A 17,828-nucleotide genomic window follows, 5' to 3' on the forward strand; every position below is an offset into this window, starting at 1 on the left:
TGGCTGTGGATAGACTCTTTTTCACGCATTATCCAGGTCTCGTCTCCCTTTCTGTGTTTTTCTAATCTCTTTTTCCCAATCGGAAGTTGACCATGGAAATCCCTCCAACCAAAAGAGCAGCCAAACTTCACGATGACTTCTCGTGTCTAGACAACGAATGATACGGGAGAGTTCTCGCCACGAACCGCTTCTTCAACTTCCAGAGGCCACTTGACATTTCGCTGCTGCATTTGCATGCATTGAAATCCAACCCTCATCATCAAACGGACCTCTTTCGTGCCAGATGATCTACGAAGTAGTTGGAATAATATTCCAAGTCAGGAAAGTGGGGTTTCAATTTTCAAAGACAGCAATTTGCACAGGGTTGGAACTTCAACGCGTAGCTCCATTATAAGGACATGAATAAATTCTGATCTTATAAAACCGAAATTTCTTTGCAAATTCCACCGGTTGAATAAATTCACAAGACAACAATGGCTGAAGATCCGAGAATTACTACATTAAATAAATTTGACACAAGGCAAATCAAGACTGCTGATATCACTTGATGATAAATTGATAGTATATTTACACTATTGCAAAAAGAAGCAAGCCAGTGAAGATGCACTAATGATGTGAAAAATTGTAGGACAAAGGTTATAAGCCAAGTGCTTGGAAAGAAAAGAATGGATGTTATGTTTATTAATATTACTATAAAACTCGAAACAATTGAACAAACAGGCACACACCCTTGTAAACCCGAGGCAGCGGAAAATAGAAACAGACAGGAATCCCACCCAGACAAAGCAGCCCAAAATGATCATTTGCAGCCATCATACAATGTATACCACCTCTGACTAGCAGTGAGAAACTCCAGTCAGTCACCATGTCTTGTTAAAGAACATAACCAAGGAACTAGCAGAGACATTACTATCTTGTTGCCAAGCAGCTCTTGAAACAGTTCAAGGATTCTATAAAGATTTTTTTAGATTAGGCTGCAAGTACTATGATCACAATGAGAATCACAGTCCCGAATATCACCATGAGCAAGCAGGCCTGCATTAAATACATGAGGGTCAGTTTTGAATACAATACAATACAATAAATCATAAAGAATCAACATCTAGAATGAAATTCCCCTCCTTGAAACAAGGGCAATATACAGCTTCTTTCATCGATATTCAATAGAATAATTTGCATCGAAGAAGCAGCTCATATTCTTAAATAATGAAAAAGAAAAACACATGTGAAAATGCAAATGGCATTTAGATGACAAGCCCCTTATAGGACAATCTGGGAGTGTCCAATTTAATCAAAAAACATAAAGATCAAAAACAGAAGAAAAGGGAGGTGTCCAAACTAGCCATGTCAGCAGTCCATAACTTACTTTTGTCACAAAAACAAACACCACCACCATCAGCAACAATAATGACAATAATAATCGAAATGGGAATAAATAAATGAGATGCCATAGATTACCAGAGATGAATTTGATCTTTGAGTCTTTGCAGCTTTCACGAGTTGGGATGTTCCCTGTGATGTCGCAGCCTGGGCACTTTCGATATGGGAGCCTATATCATCTGTAACAAACCCAGAAAAAGGGGGGTTCAATAATAATGATAAACTAAAATATATAGAGCCACTTGTCTGTACACAGGCAAGACTGGAGATAAAAAAAGCCAAGATAAAACTTGCCAATCATAGCTCCTTGTTCATGGACAAGGACAGCGAGGTCTTTAAAAATCTCATTCACCTCACCAATTTGCTGCTGAATTTCTTGTATTCCCTGTTCTCTCTCCTCAATAATAGCCTCATTGAAGACAATCTCATTGTCCAGTAGTAGGACCTCCTGTCTGCATCAAAATTCAATTCAAAGCTCAGAATTCTTTCCCTCTTTTTTTTCAGGTCAAATAAAAGCTAGGTACATAGCAAGTTATGCGACAGGCTTTCAACAAAAAGAAAGGAATGGTCCTACTTTTAAAAGTCTGTCTCGGGCAACCTCTGGAGTGTAATCAGAGGCAACTCTTGTATACAGTTTTTCTGAAGAGTATATGATTCAGCTGTTATGTTACAAACTGATTTCTTATCTAGATGATCAGGCACAGAGGCAAACCATTAATCAATCCTGTTGCAAATTACAAGATAAAAAATTCCTACACTCATTTTTGCACCAAAAATCCTCTCCATGCATGATATCCTTTCAGTCCTACAGATTTATGAATTAAAAATAAAAATAAAAAATGAATGCAGCAAACTAAGACCAGCAGTTTTTTGAAAAAACCTATAAATGTTCGCTGGTTTTAAAATGTGAACATGTTTCAAAAATTCCCCAACATGCTCAACACAATGAACAAGGAATTGTGATAGAAAAGAAACATTACTTGATAAATTTCTCTTACAGTTGGGACAAATAAATGAAAAGATCATCGGTAGCCTATGTTAGAGAGCAGATCTCACCTTCTCGACTCCACAAGGAGGGCACGCTGATCTGGACTTTTATCGGAACTTACATTTACCTCACTGGCTGTGTAGCTGCAAAGAATATGAACAAACGCAAACTGTTAGAAGAATATACAAATATCAAAGCTTTTTTGTATTATCAAAACAAACTGTTCATTATATCAAAGAAACAAACAGAATCTCTAATCCAACAAACTATCTATTAAGGTATCCTTAAGCAATCACCTGGAAGGAAGGACTGCTTGGGGAACAAAAGGAGTGTATGCAGTTTCCCTCTCAGCTGCAAGCCGCTGAGCTTTCTGAAATTCTTTCAAAACTGCTTGAAAATCTTTTGCTAATTTAGCATCAGCAATCTTTTTGCTTTGCTGCAATTACAACAAGAAAAAAGAAGAGGCAATCCAAATGTTGATTACATTAAGGTTGAATAACATATCCAACCAGTTGAGAAAGTTTAGTAATTCAAGGGGTGGAATTGATGTGGTTCCAATGGGATCTTGAGGGATTACTGAATCGGAAGGGTATCTGGAAAAGTACTAATTTAAGTGCACATTAAACAACAAGGAGCAAACATACACTGACTCCAGCATAATGATCTGTTTCGCTAGCTTGTTTAAGTCTGGCTGAAGTATCCTTCACCAATTGCCCAATATGTAGCCTTGTTCTATGCCTGTCATGCAAGAAAAATCAGTACAATGACAGCTCAAAATGGAGATTCATTACAAGGGCATTTGACTGATACCATTCCATAAAAAAAAGGGGGGAGCGAGGAACAGCAAACCATTAAATTCTGGCATTTTTCTACGAAAATAAATTATTGAGTCTCACGGATATTTTAATGTTCTGAGCAAGAGAGAACAAACACTACTGTCAACAAGTTTTCAAAAAACCCAAAAAGGGGTCAGTATAATTAAGTCGTGAATAGAATTTAGGTGAGAAGTTCTCACAAAATAATGTTGAAAGTTCTTTTCTAATGAGTCATAAGAGTAGTCTCAAATGTGGCTGCAAAGAAAGTAATTATTATCCAAGCCCAGCTCATGTGTACCCTACGTTCTTTCTAATCTATTAACTATTTCTCTGTCACTGCTCAGATATGCTACATTTCTCCTGAGGGAAAATACAGACAGATTTTATCAGTTGCATAAATTCTGGAAAACCAAAAAACAAACCCACATAAGTACGAGGATAGAGATTTTTTTAGCATTGCTAGCAACTAAAGGGTATTGTGATTATGCTATCATGCACACAGGCATCCCTAGCACATGGCCCAGCTTGGGAAATCGGAACAACCAGAATTGTGTTTAGTATTGTTTCCCAAAACTTTTAGAGTAATGATAGAAAAAATAACGATCATGCCGATTGAGTGATGTAGCTATTTGCAATAAGAATTCCCTATGTGGCATATTCCACATCAGATAGGAAATAAATGTTTGTAAATTTGTTTTAAAAAAATAAAAATTATTGTGGTAAACGATGGTCATATTGTCATAACAACAATAAACTGCCGTGTAGTGCAACAATCGTCTCCTTATATTTCATTAGAAAACAACAGTCTTCTAACCCTGTTCATTTTCAGACGCCTGTGATTTAATTTCAGCTCTGTAAACACAATAAATTCACTTCAATAATACCATCCAAACAGAAAATTACACAACTTCGATAATTTAATTCTAAATAATTATGGAAAATCGACCATAAATCTCGTCATGTAGTCAAAACGACAAACGAAGAAACTCAAAACGGCAACAAAATAAAAATAAACTTACAGCTTCTCCCGGAGCTCAGGCGTGTCTTTAGGAGTCCCGAGGGTATTAACAAGACGCTGAAAAGTGGAAACGGCGGTATTGATCTGGAAGATTCCAGAAGCAACCGCTTGCGTGGCATCTTGTTTCCCGTTGATCAGTTCTCTCCTTGAAGATGCCAAGGGTCGCCCTGCCTCCAGATCTTGAAAGCTCATTATTATTATATTATTTTAATTCGATTAAACTAAAATTTAATCGAACCGTTGATTGAAAATCCCTAACCCCAACCAGCAGTTTCTCGAGAGATAACGAGGGGATTTTCCCGAGAAAGGGGGGAGAAGCGGGTTGTTTGGATACAGTTGTAAGAATCGATTAAGGTAAATGAAAAAAAGAAGAAGAAGAAGAAGAAGAGTAGCTAATAACACGGCGTGAATTGAGAAAATTGTTTTGATGATTTTAGAGAGAGAGAGAAGAGAGAGGAGGGACAGGGAAAGGAAGATTATAATGATGACGTATGTTTGTTTTCTGGGGTTTCGGGTGAGGATATGAATATTCTGTGCCGGCACGTTGATGTGGATCCCTGAAGGAGGGACACGTGGGAGAGAGCGATTGGTCAGGGAAAAACAATGGCTTCGCGTGATGGTGGTGGTGATGTGGTGCTAGTATGTGTTTAATTTAAAATTTTAGGGGTGGGATGGGCGGTGTTTGTGGTCGGAGAAAGCAACAGAAGCTTGTAGATTAAAAGAGGGGGTGGGGGTATGAACAGAGACTACGGCACTACTTCTTTAAGAAATATTCGTTTTTTAAAACCAGAAATTGAGGTGGTCGTTGTGCGTTTAATTTATTGATCTGAGGGCAAAATAATTTATGGAAAACGAGACAACAACAAAATTACCAAAACTTTTAAAATATATATTCCCATGAATTTGAATTATCAATAGTGCTTTGCATGTTCCGACAAGGTAAAATCTTTTTTTTATAAAATGAATTTAATTGTCGGATTAAAGATTTGAGTTCTGGCTAGATTCCCCCACGAAATTTCAATCATTTTTTTAGATAGTGTTTTGTTATTATTCTAGGATAAAAATTAAAAAAATAATGAAAAGATAAAAGTAGCTAGTTGAAGAGGTAAAAATTTGAACACCAAATAAATCTATGTTTAAAACAGTTATAAAATAAATTCATGTACTTCAGAGTAGGCGGTATAGAAAAAACATATATTTGGAAATTTTATTTTTTATTTTTTATTCCTTGAATATTATCATAAAAAATTAATTTTAAATTTATTTAACTCATACATATAATAATAAAAATAATTATTATTATAATTTTAAATTCAACTCAATAAACAATTCAGGACAAAGATCAAATCACATGTTAAGGCCTGGGACATGGCTTTAGTTACTTATCAATTGACATGAGTCAGCGTAAAAATATAAATTGTTATTATTATAGTTTTAAAAATATAATTAAGAGATTGATTCAGGACAAAGCTCGTATTATAAATTGAGTTTGTTATTGACCATAGACATTACAAAAAAAAAATATTATTATTATAATTTTAAAACTTAACTCGAGAGTATACTTGAGGTAAGATTCAAATCACATGTATGGGAAAATCAATTTGAATTGACTTGGATCAGCATAAAATAAAAATAGATATTATCAATGGTATAACAAAAATAAAAAATGTTTAGGCATTAAAAACTCAAGAAATAGGTTAAACCTACATTAATTTGATAATATGATAAAAAAAAGCAAACACAACAATAAATAGATAATATAATACTAGACCAGGTGAAGTTGTGTTAATATAATAAAATTATGACTTAATATGTGAGATCAAGATAACTTTATAGAAAAATAAAATCGATAAAAATCAATTATAAAGAATAATCTAAAAAGATCTATAGCAAACCAAATCCAATCTTTAAAATTTATGACCTAGAAGTTTAATAAAATCCTGATAAAAAAAATATCAAGGGATGAAATCAAAATGAAAGTCCCAATAAAAAAACTAAAAGCAAAACAAAAGGTAATAAAAAAATAAATAAAGACTAAATATGAAATGAAATAAAATGAACTAAGCTAAACTATCCATGATTGAAATTTTAAAAATAATTAAATTAAGATATTAATATAAAATATTAAAGAATGTAATTGAAAAAAATAACATTCAAGAGAATGATTAAATAAAATGTAATAAAAAAAATAAAAAAATTAAATATAAAATGTAAGAAAAACAAAGGAGGGTTAAAGCAAAAGAAAATTCAAATTCTATGTACTATTTTAAATTAAAAAATAGTAATAAAATATTGAGGATGCAATTAAAAATATAATTTAATTAAAAAAACAATTTGAAAAAATTTAACAATAAAAAGAATAGAAACTAAATCTGAAAGATAAGAAAACCAAGGAGAATTGAATTGAAAATAATCTTAATTTTGTGGATTATTTAAAATTAAAAAATAACAATAAAAAAATAAAAATAAAAATTAAATTAAATGTTTACTTTGAAAATATGCAGCAGAAGACTTTAAAACCAAGAAAAAGAGAGTAAAAAAATAAGAGGGAAAAATGAAACAGTCCCTGGAGCAAAACCCAGCAGTTTTTTGGTACACACGCTGCTAGTTAATGGGGACGGTACCGTGAGGAGTCAAACATCATCGTGGAAACTGGATTTTGGACGCCAAACGACGAATACAAGAGCATTCACTTGTACTCGCATGCATGTCATGCACCGCCATCTTCTTAAAATTAATTAATATTTTATATATGCATAAATACAAGATTATCCTTTATGAGACTTCACAACCACAAAAAAATTCAAACGGAAAAGACATTAAAACCCATTTACCGAAGGCAAAAACAATTTGAATTACATGGCATTGTGATATTTTTGTTGAGCAATTGAAATTAAAAAAAATAAAAAATACCCTTGCCCACTAGCACATGATTTTTTTTAATTTGTTTCTGATGATATATTAATTATTTTACTATACAAAATTTGTAAAAAGAACATTTTATTGATGGTATATTTGTTTCTGACGATTTTTGTTTTGTTATGTACGATAAAATTAAATTCATAATTCTTGTTTTACTTTTAATTAGTGGTGCACAAAGAACATTAAGGAAACTCGTTTTGTTCAAAATTTTGATTTTTTTTTAAAATTATTTTTTTTATATTTTTTTTATATTTTAATATATTAATATCAAAATTATTTTTAAAAAAAAATATATTATTTAAAACATTTTTTTAAAAAAATATTTTAAAAAACTACAATAACTTCCACGGTACTAAACGTAGTAAACACAGGTCATAATGTCGCTCTCCCATCCATTAATCTGTCTCTCACTTCAATATCGGAAGTCTCTCATTTGCACGTGCCGCGACTGCCGGCGTCTGCCCCCCCACACCTTTGCCCCTCAAACCTCCTCCTTATAATCCCTCCCTTTTCTCTTCATCTAACGCTTTCTTCTCTCGTTCTCTTTTACCAACTCCAACCCTTCCCCTCACTTTCCAATGCAGCCCGCCATGTCGGTTAGTAATATTGCCATTCATTTATTTCTTCTTGATTTTTGAAAGATTTCTCTTTGGTGAATTAGCAAGTTTGATCTCTCTGAATTGATTAATATGCGTAGATCTGTTTGAGTTTGATGGTTAATGCTTTTGTGCAATCTTAAGCTTTCTTTGCTTGCCATGTTCAAAATGCACATGCTTGATAAACCTTTTTCTTCATCATTTACAATCTATATATATATGATTGTCTGTTTTCCTTGTTTAGTATTTGTTTTTGCTTTCTTTTTTTGAAATATTATATTTGATTTGGATTGATATAACATGATTTGCTTGAAAATATTTGTTATGTAAGCACATCTTTGTTCGGCAAGGATGAGTGTGTTAGAGGTGGATAGATCTTTCGGTGTCCTGATGATGATAAGATGGGAAGTTATCCCTCAATGCGTGTGATAATATTTATTTGGGCGTGGCTTGGCTTGTGTTACTAGATTGGAGTAATCCTAAGTTTATTCAATTTTTGATTGCATACTTGGAGTCTAGGGACCGTTAACCTATCAGTTTCTCATAATTGAAGCATCAATCGTGAAAATTGTGAGTGTTCCGATAGCTTTGGTTTTGACTTGCACAAGAACATGTAAACGAAATGTTTTAGACTGAACAAGGACCCCCTTGTTACTGCCATACTAGTTGGTTTCCTTAGGGTTCATACATCATATTGGAATATAGTTACTAATTGTTTCTTCTGCCTCGCCTATTCATATAAAAAAAAATGTTTAGTCAAAGTTTTGCAATGAGGCTTTGTTAAGTGAGGCTTAAGAATATGTGAAATATAATTTGTCTATCTTTATTTGAGCATTTTAAGGCGTGGCTGGGGCAGCTAGACCATTGAGTTATCATACACTAGAAGCAAAAAATTAGACCTTTGTACTGATAGTAGATGTGAGGCTGTGTGAGTGTGAATGTATATCAGACGTCAAGCACACAAGAAGAACAAGAGGTCCGCCTGATTGGCACCACAATTATTTTACCTGACAAAATTTGGATTTTCAGTTAGTTTGATATTCTTGGTGCCTTTTGATGCACTTTTATGTCCGGGATTCTTTCACATGACCTTTGCATTTTCATTTTTCTGTTCCATCCCTTTACTTCTTTCTGGGTTATTTATTGCTTTTGGGTTTCATTAGAGAAAGTTCTTCTCATCCTTTAGACCTGGCTAGGGGGCAGCAAAGCTTATCATGTTTTTTATTAGGGGACATTTGACACCATGAGTCATGCCCTTTTTACAAATCAGATGCATTGGTGCTTAGGATTTCATTTGAACCTTGTAGGCCCTTGCTTTGTGGTAATTTTCCATATTTATGCTATTATTCAAGTATGAGATTTCTAGGTTATGTTTGTACTTGGCATCCTTGTTATATATCCTTATGGTTCCACAGGGCTCTAAGCTTTTCAATTTTTCATTATTTTTTCTTTTTTCTAGGTAAAAACAGTGAAAGTTAGTAATGTTTCTTTAGGAGCTTCTGAGCAAGACCTCAAGGAATTCTTTTCTTTTTCTGGTGATATTGAATATGTTGAAATGAAAAGGTAATCCGTTGTTCATTTCCATATCCCCCCCTTTTTTTTCATTCTTCTTTGTTGTTTGATTACTGAGCATCTCTTATGCTTATGTAGTGAGAATGAGCAATCTCAGATTGCATATGTATCCTTCAAAGATTCTCAAGGAGCAGACACTGCTGTTCTTCTTTCGGTAATTATATTTCAGTACATGCATCATCACTAGATTAATGTGCAGTCATTTCCATATATGTGCATTGATTATGTATGACCCATGAATTCAATTAATGTTATTTTATTTCCTAGAAGGAAAATATCAAGATACTGCATCGTCTTTAACTGAGATTATGTGCTTCTGAAGTTTTAGGATTTTGTATGTTAAAATTGTCAGTAATGACCTTGCTTTGATCATTGCCAAACTGTCTTCCTTTCAAAACAAAAGAAAATCATCGGCCTTTTGATTTTGATTTATGTGATCCAAAGGTTTCTCGTATATTTGTTTTGATACAAAAAAGAAATTTATTAAAAAAGGCACCATGAGGTGCTGACCATTTACTTACACACACACGTGCTGTGCTTGTTACATTTGTAAAAGCATCCTCTGCATACCGTTAACATGAACTCCTAATAGAGAAGCCTCTTCCCTGTCAATGCCCTTTCTTGCTCCTTCTTTTGCAAACACAATATAAGTCAATAAGATAATATCACAGCTCTCATGTTTTCTCCTTCCAGAATTGGTGAATGAAAAGAGTGAAACTCAGCTCCATTCATTAGCTTTTAAAGTGCTTTCAGCCCAAAACTAGTGTAACAACTTGTGATTGACAGATCCATCTGCATCCTTTCCATGGTAGCACCAGCACAGCAACACCTTTCCCATTCATCTATAGGTATCAATATTCAAAATCTTTCCTCGAGCTTTAATGATGTAGAGGAGGCCTGGGTCTTCCATATCACTAGATCTCTGTGGGAAAGCTGTTGTCTCCTTAGTAGCTAGCTTTCTTCCTAGAGCTCTGTGAGAAAAAAATTTGCAGGCAAAAATAAGTTTTATATGTGCTCTTCAATTATCGAATGTTTCTAGCACCCACCATTCTCTATTTATTCAAACAGTACTTGAAACTCTTCATTTCTGTCCCTACCTCTGAATATTTTCAAGTTCGCTGGCAATGGAATGATGTGCGGCACATAAAGAGAAAATAAACAGGTGGGTGAATATATTGTTAAAGCAAGTCACCCACCCTTGTAGAGATGAAGTCTCTTTGAACTTGCAATCTTCAGTTTTTTTAGCAGCAGATCCTTACACCCTTTTATCTCTAAGGTTAGCACTTGAAAGTGAGGCATTGATATGAAGTTACCGAAGTCTTCTTGCAATGGTCTGATAGTTGGATAATTTGCATCAATAATTTTCCTGGATGCCAAAGTTTGCACAAAGCACTTGTCCTAGAAGACCACATCTGGTCATAAGGGGTGAAATTAGGATTGAAGCTTTGTGGGTTCTGTTTGGTCCTAGATCTATTATGTTAACTCAAAAAATTACAAGCGTGAGATATGTGATCCTATATTGGTTGGGATTGCTTTTTTTGTTTGAAATTATGGTCGCATGAAAGCATCTATGTTCTGGTTGAAATTTTTTATCTGAAATTGCACTTACTGTTCTGAAAGTCCTAAATTGGCCTGCTTGGTGGACCTGATTTATGGAGTTACTCAAATTTGTTGTCTAACATATGCAAACCAGAGGAAGGTAGATAATACAATCTCTAGAGGGGATATATTGCAATCATTATTTGTTGATTACATTAGGTTTTGGAATAATAAATTGAACCATTTTCAAAGTGGACATGTTTTTTTCTAAATTCAATACACGGTCCCCTTTTCTTTGGTAACATATCAGGTTTCAATATAAACTCTTTTTTTCTTTTTTCTTTTTTCTTTTTTCAGGGAGCGACAATAGTTGACCTTCCTGTCACCGTAACTTTGGATCCAGATTACCAGCTGCCACCAGCTGCTTTAGCAGCACTTGTTGTAAGAATGCTGTGTTGAACTTCTTTTAGTTGATAAACCCTGTCACTTTACTGAACTGGTTATACCTAATATGTACAGGCAACAGAAAATAAAGCTCCCAGTGGTGAACCAGCTCTTCATAAGGCAGAAGATATGGTTACTGGCATGCTTGCTAAGGGCTTTATCTTGGGTAAAGATGCGATCAACAAAGCCAAGAGTTTTGATGAGAAGCACCAGTTGACTTCAACAGCCTCAGCTAAAGTTGCTTCTTTAGACAAAAAGATAGGTCTCACTGAGAAGATTAGTGCTAGCACCACTGTTGTTGGTGACAAAGTTCGGGAAGTGGATCAGAAATTTCAGGTTTCTGAGAAAACTAAATTGGCACTTGCAGCTGCGGAGCAGAAAGTCAGTAGTGCAGGATCTGCCATAATGAGTAACAGGTACGTGTTTACCGGGGCTGCTTGGGTGACAGGCGCATTCAATAAGGTTGCAAAGGCAGCTGGGGATGTTGGTCAGAAGGCTAAAGAAAAGGTAGGGATGTCCGAAGAGGAACAAAAGAGGAAAATGGTGGATGACTATGCTCAGGTCCACCTATCTGAGTCCCCAAAAGCATCTGGTGAAAGTGAGCAGCAGCCTTCCAAGCCTCCACCTGCTCAAGGTTTGATTCTTTAATTTGTAATTGTAAATTTCTTAATTTCCTACTTCTTCCAGCATGGAAAAGCAGTGATGTAGGACATATTGCTCCAATTAGCTGGATAAGATTGCATGTAATGGCTTGACTCTTCTTCCCTGGAACAAGAATATACCAAATTATGTTAAATTCTTGTTTCTGTTTTTCATCGCCAGAGATGGCTTAGAACCAAGAGTTCATTATCTAATGGATTTTTCCGTTCTAATACTCTATCCGAGAGTTATCAGTATTTATCAAATCTGTTCCTATCTAACGGAAGGCTATTGGATCAAATGACAAAGGCATTGTTGAGAAAAAGATGGCTTTTCCCGGATGAAATGAAAATTGGATTCATGTAATAGGAGAAAGGTTTCCCAAGTTCCTTGGTGCTTGGGTTCTTTGACGAAGCTTACAGCGAAAATGAAGAAATCAGAAATTCACAAACTCTAAAATTAAGCTTAAATGTAGAGAGAATAATAATTACTCGGGTTCCTACTTTTGTTTCGAGGTCCTTGTTATTTGGTTTTTGTGATGCAGTGTACAAAGAAAATGTAGAAATCAAGATTCCACAAACCCTAAAACTACATTTAAATTCTAGAAAGAATTCCAGTTTTTAAAATTCTATATATTAATAATTTTTCCTATTTTAAATAGTAAACTAAAGCCATCTAGCTAATAAAACCTGAATTAAATACATATCACAAACCTAATTAGAAAAAAAGGAAATTGAAAATATTGAAAAAAACCTCCTCCAAACTCTCTACTTTTGCAAGAAGTTCTGTAATCTTTTGTCTAGTTCGCTAAATGGAGCTGCACGAGAAACTTGGATCCTCTGCGATATCTTTCATCATGTAGTCGCCCTTCGAATTTGGTGAATGGAGCACCTGATAGGCAAACAAGAATCCGGTCACCGGTCAAGAATAATAAACGGGGTTTTGTCCATGTCTCTATTTCTCAAAATCATAGCAATAAAATTCATTTTGGATCATCACTTTCTCATGGAGAGGAAAGTGGATCGAAGATAAGGATCCGTGTGGAATTCATGCTCCATTGTTTGCAGTAATGATGGATTGCAACGGAGATGAAGATTAGAATCGCACATCATGCATTTAGAGGAAGAATTCCCTGCTCTCTTATTGACAGATGCCACAGTCACTTGGGGTCTCCCTCCGAATCCAAAAACCATGAAAATACTCCCTTTACACGACAACGTTGCATGTTTTATGAGCATGTAAGTCATCTTAATTCTAATTATAAAATTATACTAAATTCCAAAAAATCATATTTTTTTCTCTTTGTTTTTCTATTTCATTATTTAATTTTAAATTTAAAAAAAAATATTTTTTTTTACTATTTATAGAATTATCTAAATTTCATATCCTAAATCATATATTTAATTTATTTATTCAAGTTAGTTGTTTGATTCATTTGAGGTATTTTTAATTTTTGTATATGTCTATCATATCGCCATCATATCGACAAGTGTTTATTTTTTTATCGACAAGTGTTTATTTTTTATATTTTTTTTGATGTGTTTGGTCTTTTATAATATTTTTTATAGCATGGGTTTATTCTGTTATTTTTATTTGTATTTATTATTTAAGTCATGATTTTTTTAGAATAAATTTATCTTTTATTTATTTAAATAAAAATAATTAATTAAATATCTTATCTTTATAGTGTCTTTCTTGATTATTATTAATATTTTTTATTTACATAAATGATTATTAATTTATTTAATTAAATGATTGTATAAACTTTTTAAATGACACTTCTCATTTTTCATGTAAAAACACACATCACAGCAACCTCATACCTCGTATTTAAAAAAAAAAAAATTATAACATGCATGTCAAATTTATGATTTTAATGTTTTTTTAGTTTTTATTTATTTCATTTTTAAAAAAAATATATTATTTTTATTATTTACACATGGCATATTTATATTATTTTTTTTGTTTATTTTTTATTTTTTTGTGATTTTTTTAACATTTTTCTTTATGAAATTTATTCTACATTGACTAAGAAAATAATATTTTGTTATAGAAATTGCAACATTATTTTATTTTTTCAGTTATATTAAAATTAATTTGAGATCTTATATTTTTTTTTATTAATGTATATAATCTTTATTATATTTTATTATATATAAATGTTGATTTTATTATTCATTATTATATTTTTTATTTGATGTAAAAAACATATTAATAATATCTGCATGTTAATTATTTTACATTAAAAATAAGAAAGTATTCGACTTATAGTTAGACAAGTTAAATTGACATGTTAAATTTTTGTTTTTTTTTTTAATTTATTGACATCATATGTTTTTTTAAAAAAAAAAGTTTAAAAAGCTTGCATTTATATTTATGTTTTTTTTCCCTAAAAAATTTCCTCTATCGGCAGTGAACACGGGTCACGGAAGTAGTTGTGCCGTAAAGAGACATTTGGGTGGATAGAGAACGAGGGTGAGGTGCAATTCAGTTGTCTATCTCAAGCTTTTTAAACAAGATTAAAGATTTTTATGATGATTTTTTCAACTAGAATAATTATATATAAGTTTAATGTGAAGAAAATTAAATTAAAAATGAATATTTTATAAGAATAAAAATTATTTTTATTTTTTTGTCAATGGTTTTTATATGGTTTTCAATGAAGTAGTTATTTTTTTTATATTTTCATGCAGACTAATGAAAATTATTGTATTATCTTTATTTTATTTTATTGCAATTTTATTTTAAAGTCATGATAAGCTTTTTTAATTAAAAAACATGCTATTATTAAAAAACATGTCTTATCAAAATAAATGCGAGAACAGGAGTTTCATCTCAAAAGAAATAAGTTTTTCTCTTTAATAGAGAAATATGTTTTCTCCTTTAGGATTTGGATCCTTCAAATTTTTGCAAATATTTATTTTAATTATTACAAAATTAAATAAAAACTAGTTTTCCACATAATAATTAGAACAATGATCGTCTCCAAAATCAACGAGTGAATCCCAATTAAAAATAAAGATAATTGTTGATATAATTTTTTTTTATTAATATAAGTTGTTCAGGTCAATTTAGATGCATTTTAATTAATTTTTATGAATTGTAAAATTAAAAATTAAGTAATTATCAAGATTAATAATTACAAAATTCAAACATAAAACTACAGATAAAATAAACCTTTTAATCCCGAACTGTAACCACAACCTACTTGATGATTTTGTTGATACAACTATTGAAACATGTGATAGCAGCTCCGAGACAAAATAGCTAATTTATCTCTATTTAAGATGATGTGGGAGCACAATCATTAATACAGCCACTATTTGTTTTACAGGAAAAATAGTTTTGTTAAAACTATTTTAAGAATTTTTTTAATATAAAACAAATATTGAAAAATAAGAAATAAAATATGTTTTTCAATCAACCTTGGATAATTTTAATCTGGAGAAAAATATTTTAACCTTGTGAAAAAACAGAAAAATATTTTCCTGAGTGCTGATAACTTGTAATATTCACAAAACAATATTACGTGAGCCATCCACTATCATAACCATAATTTTATTATTAATGTGACCATTATATTATCATTAATAGCTCATTTTTTAGGAAATATTTTTATTCTCGTAGAACAAGCCAACCCTTAATGTTACATAAATATTATTGTAATAATTCATGATTTTATTTTATTTATTAGAAAGTTATGAATTGATCATTCTTTAATGTATGCTATACCATCTAAGTTAGCAGCTAATTTTGGAGATTAATTGTAAAACGGGAGAAACACAGAGATTTAAAGCCGTTGATTGAGAATTTGACTTTAGATTTCCATAGTTTAATGTTCATAGGGACAAAAATAGCATAGAACAAGGATGTTAAATATCAAGCTTCTGCTAGGGTATTTAAAGTTGGGTCTGGTGGACGAATGCACGCTCCAATTCGTGCATTTTCCTGTCGTTTGTAGTTTTTGCCCTTCTACCATTTTGGTAGCTGCAGTCACGAGCTGGGCTCCACCATATAAAACAGCCTGTTAAACATGCTCGAGACCATGTCGCCAGGCTACCACTCGTGACTATAGAGACCAATCAACGGGAATCACTTTAGAGAAGAACCCTTGTTTATTCTATTCCTCGCGATAATGACCCCAATAATGGATATAAATCACCATCAATCAAGCTATTTATTTATTTAGTGGATAAACACAGCAATCTCCCTGTGAAATTATAAAAAGCGCCCGGTATAGTTATTCAGTAGTTAAATTACCCCCTATGCTACGGGTCAATTTTTATACATAAAAAATATTAAAAAAATTAAAATCTAAAAATATTAGATATTTCTTATAAAATTATATTTAAGAGTCTTGTGTTTGACTGAAACGCTGAAATTAAAAATAATATTTATAATAAAATTAAACTTGAAAAACTCAAATTTAAATGAATTTGACTGCAATACCAAACCTAATAGTTTTGGATATGAGTTTGGCTGCAAAATTATATCATAAAAATATAATACTTAAATAGATTAATTAAAAGAACAAAACAAAGAAAAAAAACCAACATGAAGAAAAAAAAACTAATGAAGAAAAAGAAAAAAATCTGCATTAACTGGGTTAAACCGTCAAATTTGAGATTTGTATCATGAAAATCTGATAATTAAAAATTTAAATATCAATAAAAATAAATATAAAAAGCATCAATTTTTTTATCGTGGATTGTACTGTGCAGTGCACAATGAATGACATTAATAAAAAGGAAAGGAAAAAAATAAAGATAGCAATCTTTTCACCGTGGACTGCATATAATATTAAAAAATAAAATAAAAACAATAAAAATAATGAAGAAAAAGAAAAACAATCCGAATCAATCGGATTAACCGGTCAAACCTGAGATTTTTATCATGAAAATATAATAATTAAACAAAATTTAATATTAAAAAACTAAATTAAAAGAATAATTACAAAAAAAAAAACTAAAGACATCAATTTTTTTTTGTTGTGGATTGCATTGTGCAATCCACAATAAAAAGCTTAAAAGGAAAAAAAACAAAACAAAGGCATACATCAAGGGTTATGTTTTTTCTTGCATAAAAAATATCAAAAAATATTAAGATTTAGGAGAGTTATACATTTCTGCAAAGATATATCAAAGAGTTTTTGGTTTAGCTAGAACGCTTGACCCAAGAGTAATATTTATAATAATATTAAACTTATATGACTTGAATTTAAATGAGTTTGGCAATAATAATATATTCTAGTATTTTTTTGTTTTTATTTTTTTGTTTTTTATGCCTTTATGGTTTTTTTTTTGCTTTTTTCTTTTAATAAATTTTTTAGTTTAATTTAGTTTGTTAATGAATCTTGAGTTTGATGCGTTAATCTGATTTTGATATAAATTAATTGGGTTAACCCTTTAAATCAGGTTAATCTGCCAAACCTTAATTTTGCGTCGTGAAAATTTAATAACTAAATAGAAAAAAAAATTGACGGGTTAACTCATAATTAAATGGGTTAACTTGTCAAGTTTAAAAAATATGTAATGAAAGTCTGATAATTAAATATAAAGAAATTTAACATCAACAAACCAAACTAAATGAGAAAAAATTAATTAAAAAGAAAAAAAGCAAAAAAATAAAATTTTAGATTAACTCGTCAAATTAGATTAACCCGTCAAACTCGGAATTCATTAACAAACTAAATTAAATAAAAAAATTTTTAAAAGGAAAACAACAAAGGAAAAGGAAAAGGAAAAAAAAATCATAAAAGCATAAAAAACCAAAAAAACACAAAAAAATGAAAACAAATATATATATATATATATATAATAATAATAATAATAATAATAATAATAATAATAATAATAATTATTATTATTATTATTATTATTATTATTATTATTACTATACATAAGCATGATTAAAAG

The 17,828-nt window shown here is 31.3% G+C and overlaps 2 protein-coding genes across 2 annotated transcripts; one reads left to right on the forward strand and one right to left on the reverse strand.

The window, feature by feature from the left end:
- Positions 1-651: 651 nt before the first annotated feature.
- Positions 652-4,959, reverse strand: LOC105117820 (syntaxin-22-like). Its single transcript, XM_011015589.1, has 7 exons — positions 4,203-4,959; positions 3,013-3,106; positions 2,665-2,804; positions 2,437-2,511; positions 1,675-1,832; positions 1,459-1,559; positions 652-1,035 (listed from the first exon to the last, which is right to left on the reverse strand). Exons 1-7 carry the CDS (start codon positions 4,391-4,393, stop codon positions 970-972), a joined length of 825 nt encoding a protein of 274 aa, XP_011013891.1. The 5' UTR covers positions 4,394-4,959; the 3' UTR covers positions 652-969.
- Positions 4,960-7,482: 2,523 nt separating this feature from the next.
- On the forward strand, positions 7,483-12,078 carry LOC105117822 (uncharacterized). Its single transcript, XM_011015590.1, has 5 exons — positions 7,483-7,719; positions 9,179-9,282; positions 9,370-9,445; positions 11,188-11,271; positions 11,350-12,078. Exons 1-5 carry the CDS (start codon positions 7,702-7,704, stop codon positions 11,920-11,922), a joined length of 855 nt encoding a protein of 284 aa, XP_011013892.1. The 5' UTR covers positions 7,483-7,701; the 3' UTR covers positions 11,923-12,078.
- The last annotated feature ends 5,750 nt before the right edge of the window (positions 12,079-17,828 follow it).

Source organism: Populus euphratica, unplaced genomic scaffold, assembly GCF_000495115.2.
Source record: "Populus euphratica unplaced genomic scaffold, PopEup_1.0 scaffold1541.1, whole genome shotgun sequence".
Lineage (NCBI taxonomy): Eukaryota > Viridiplantae > Streptophyta > Magnoliopsida > Malpighiales > Salicaceae > Populus > Populus euphratica.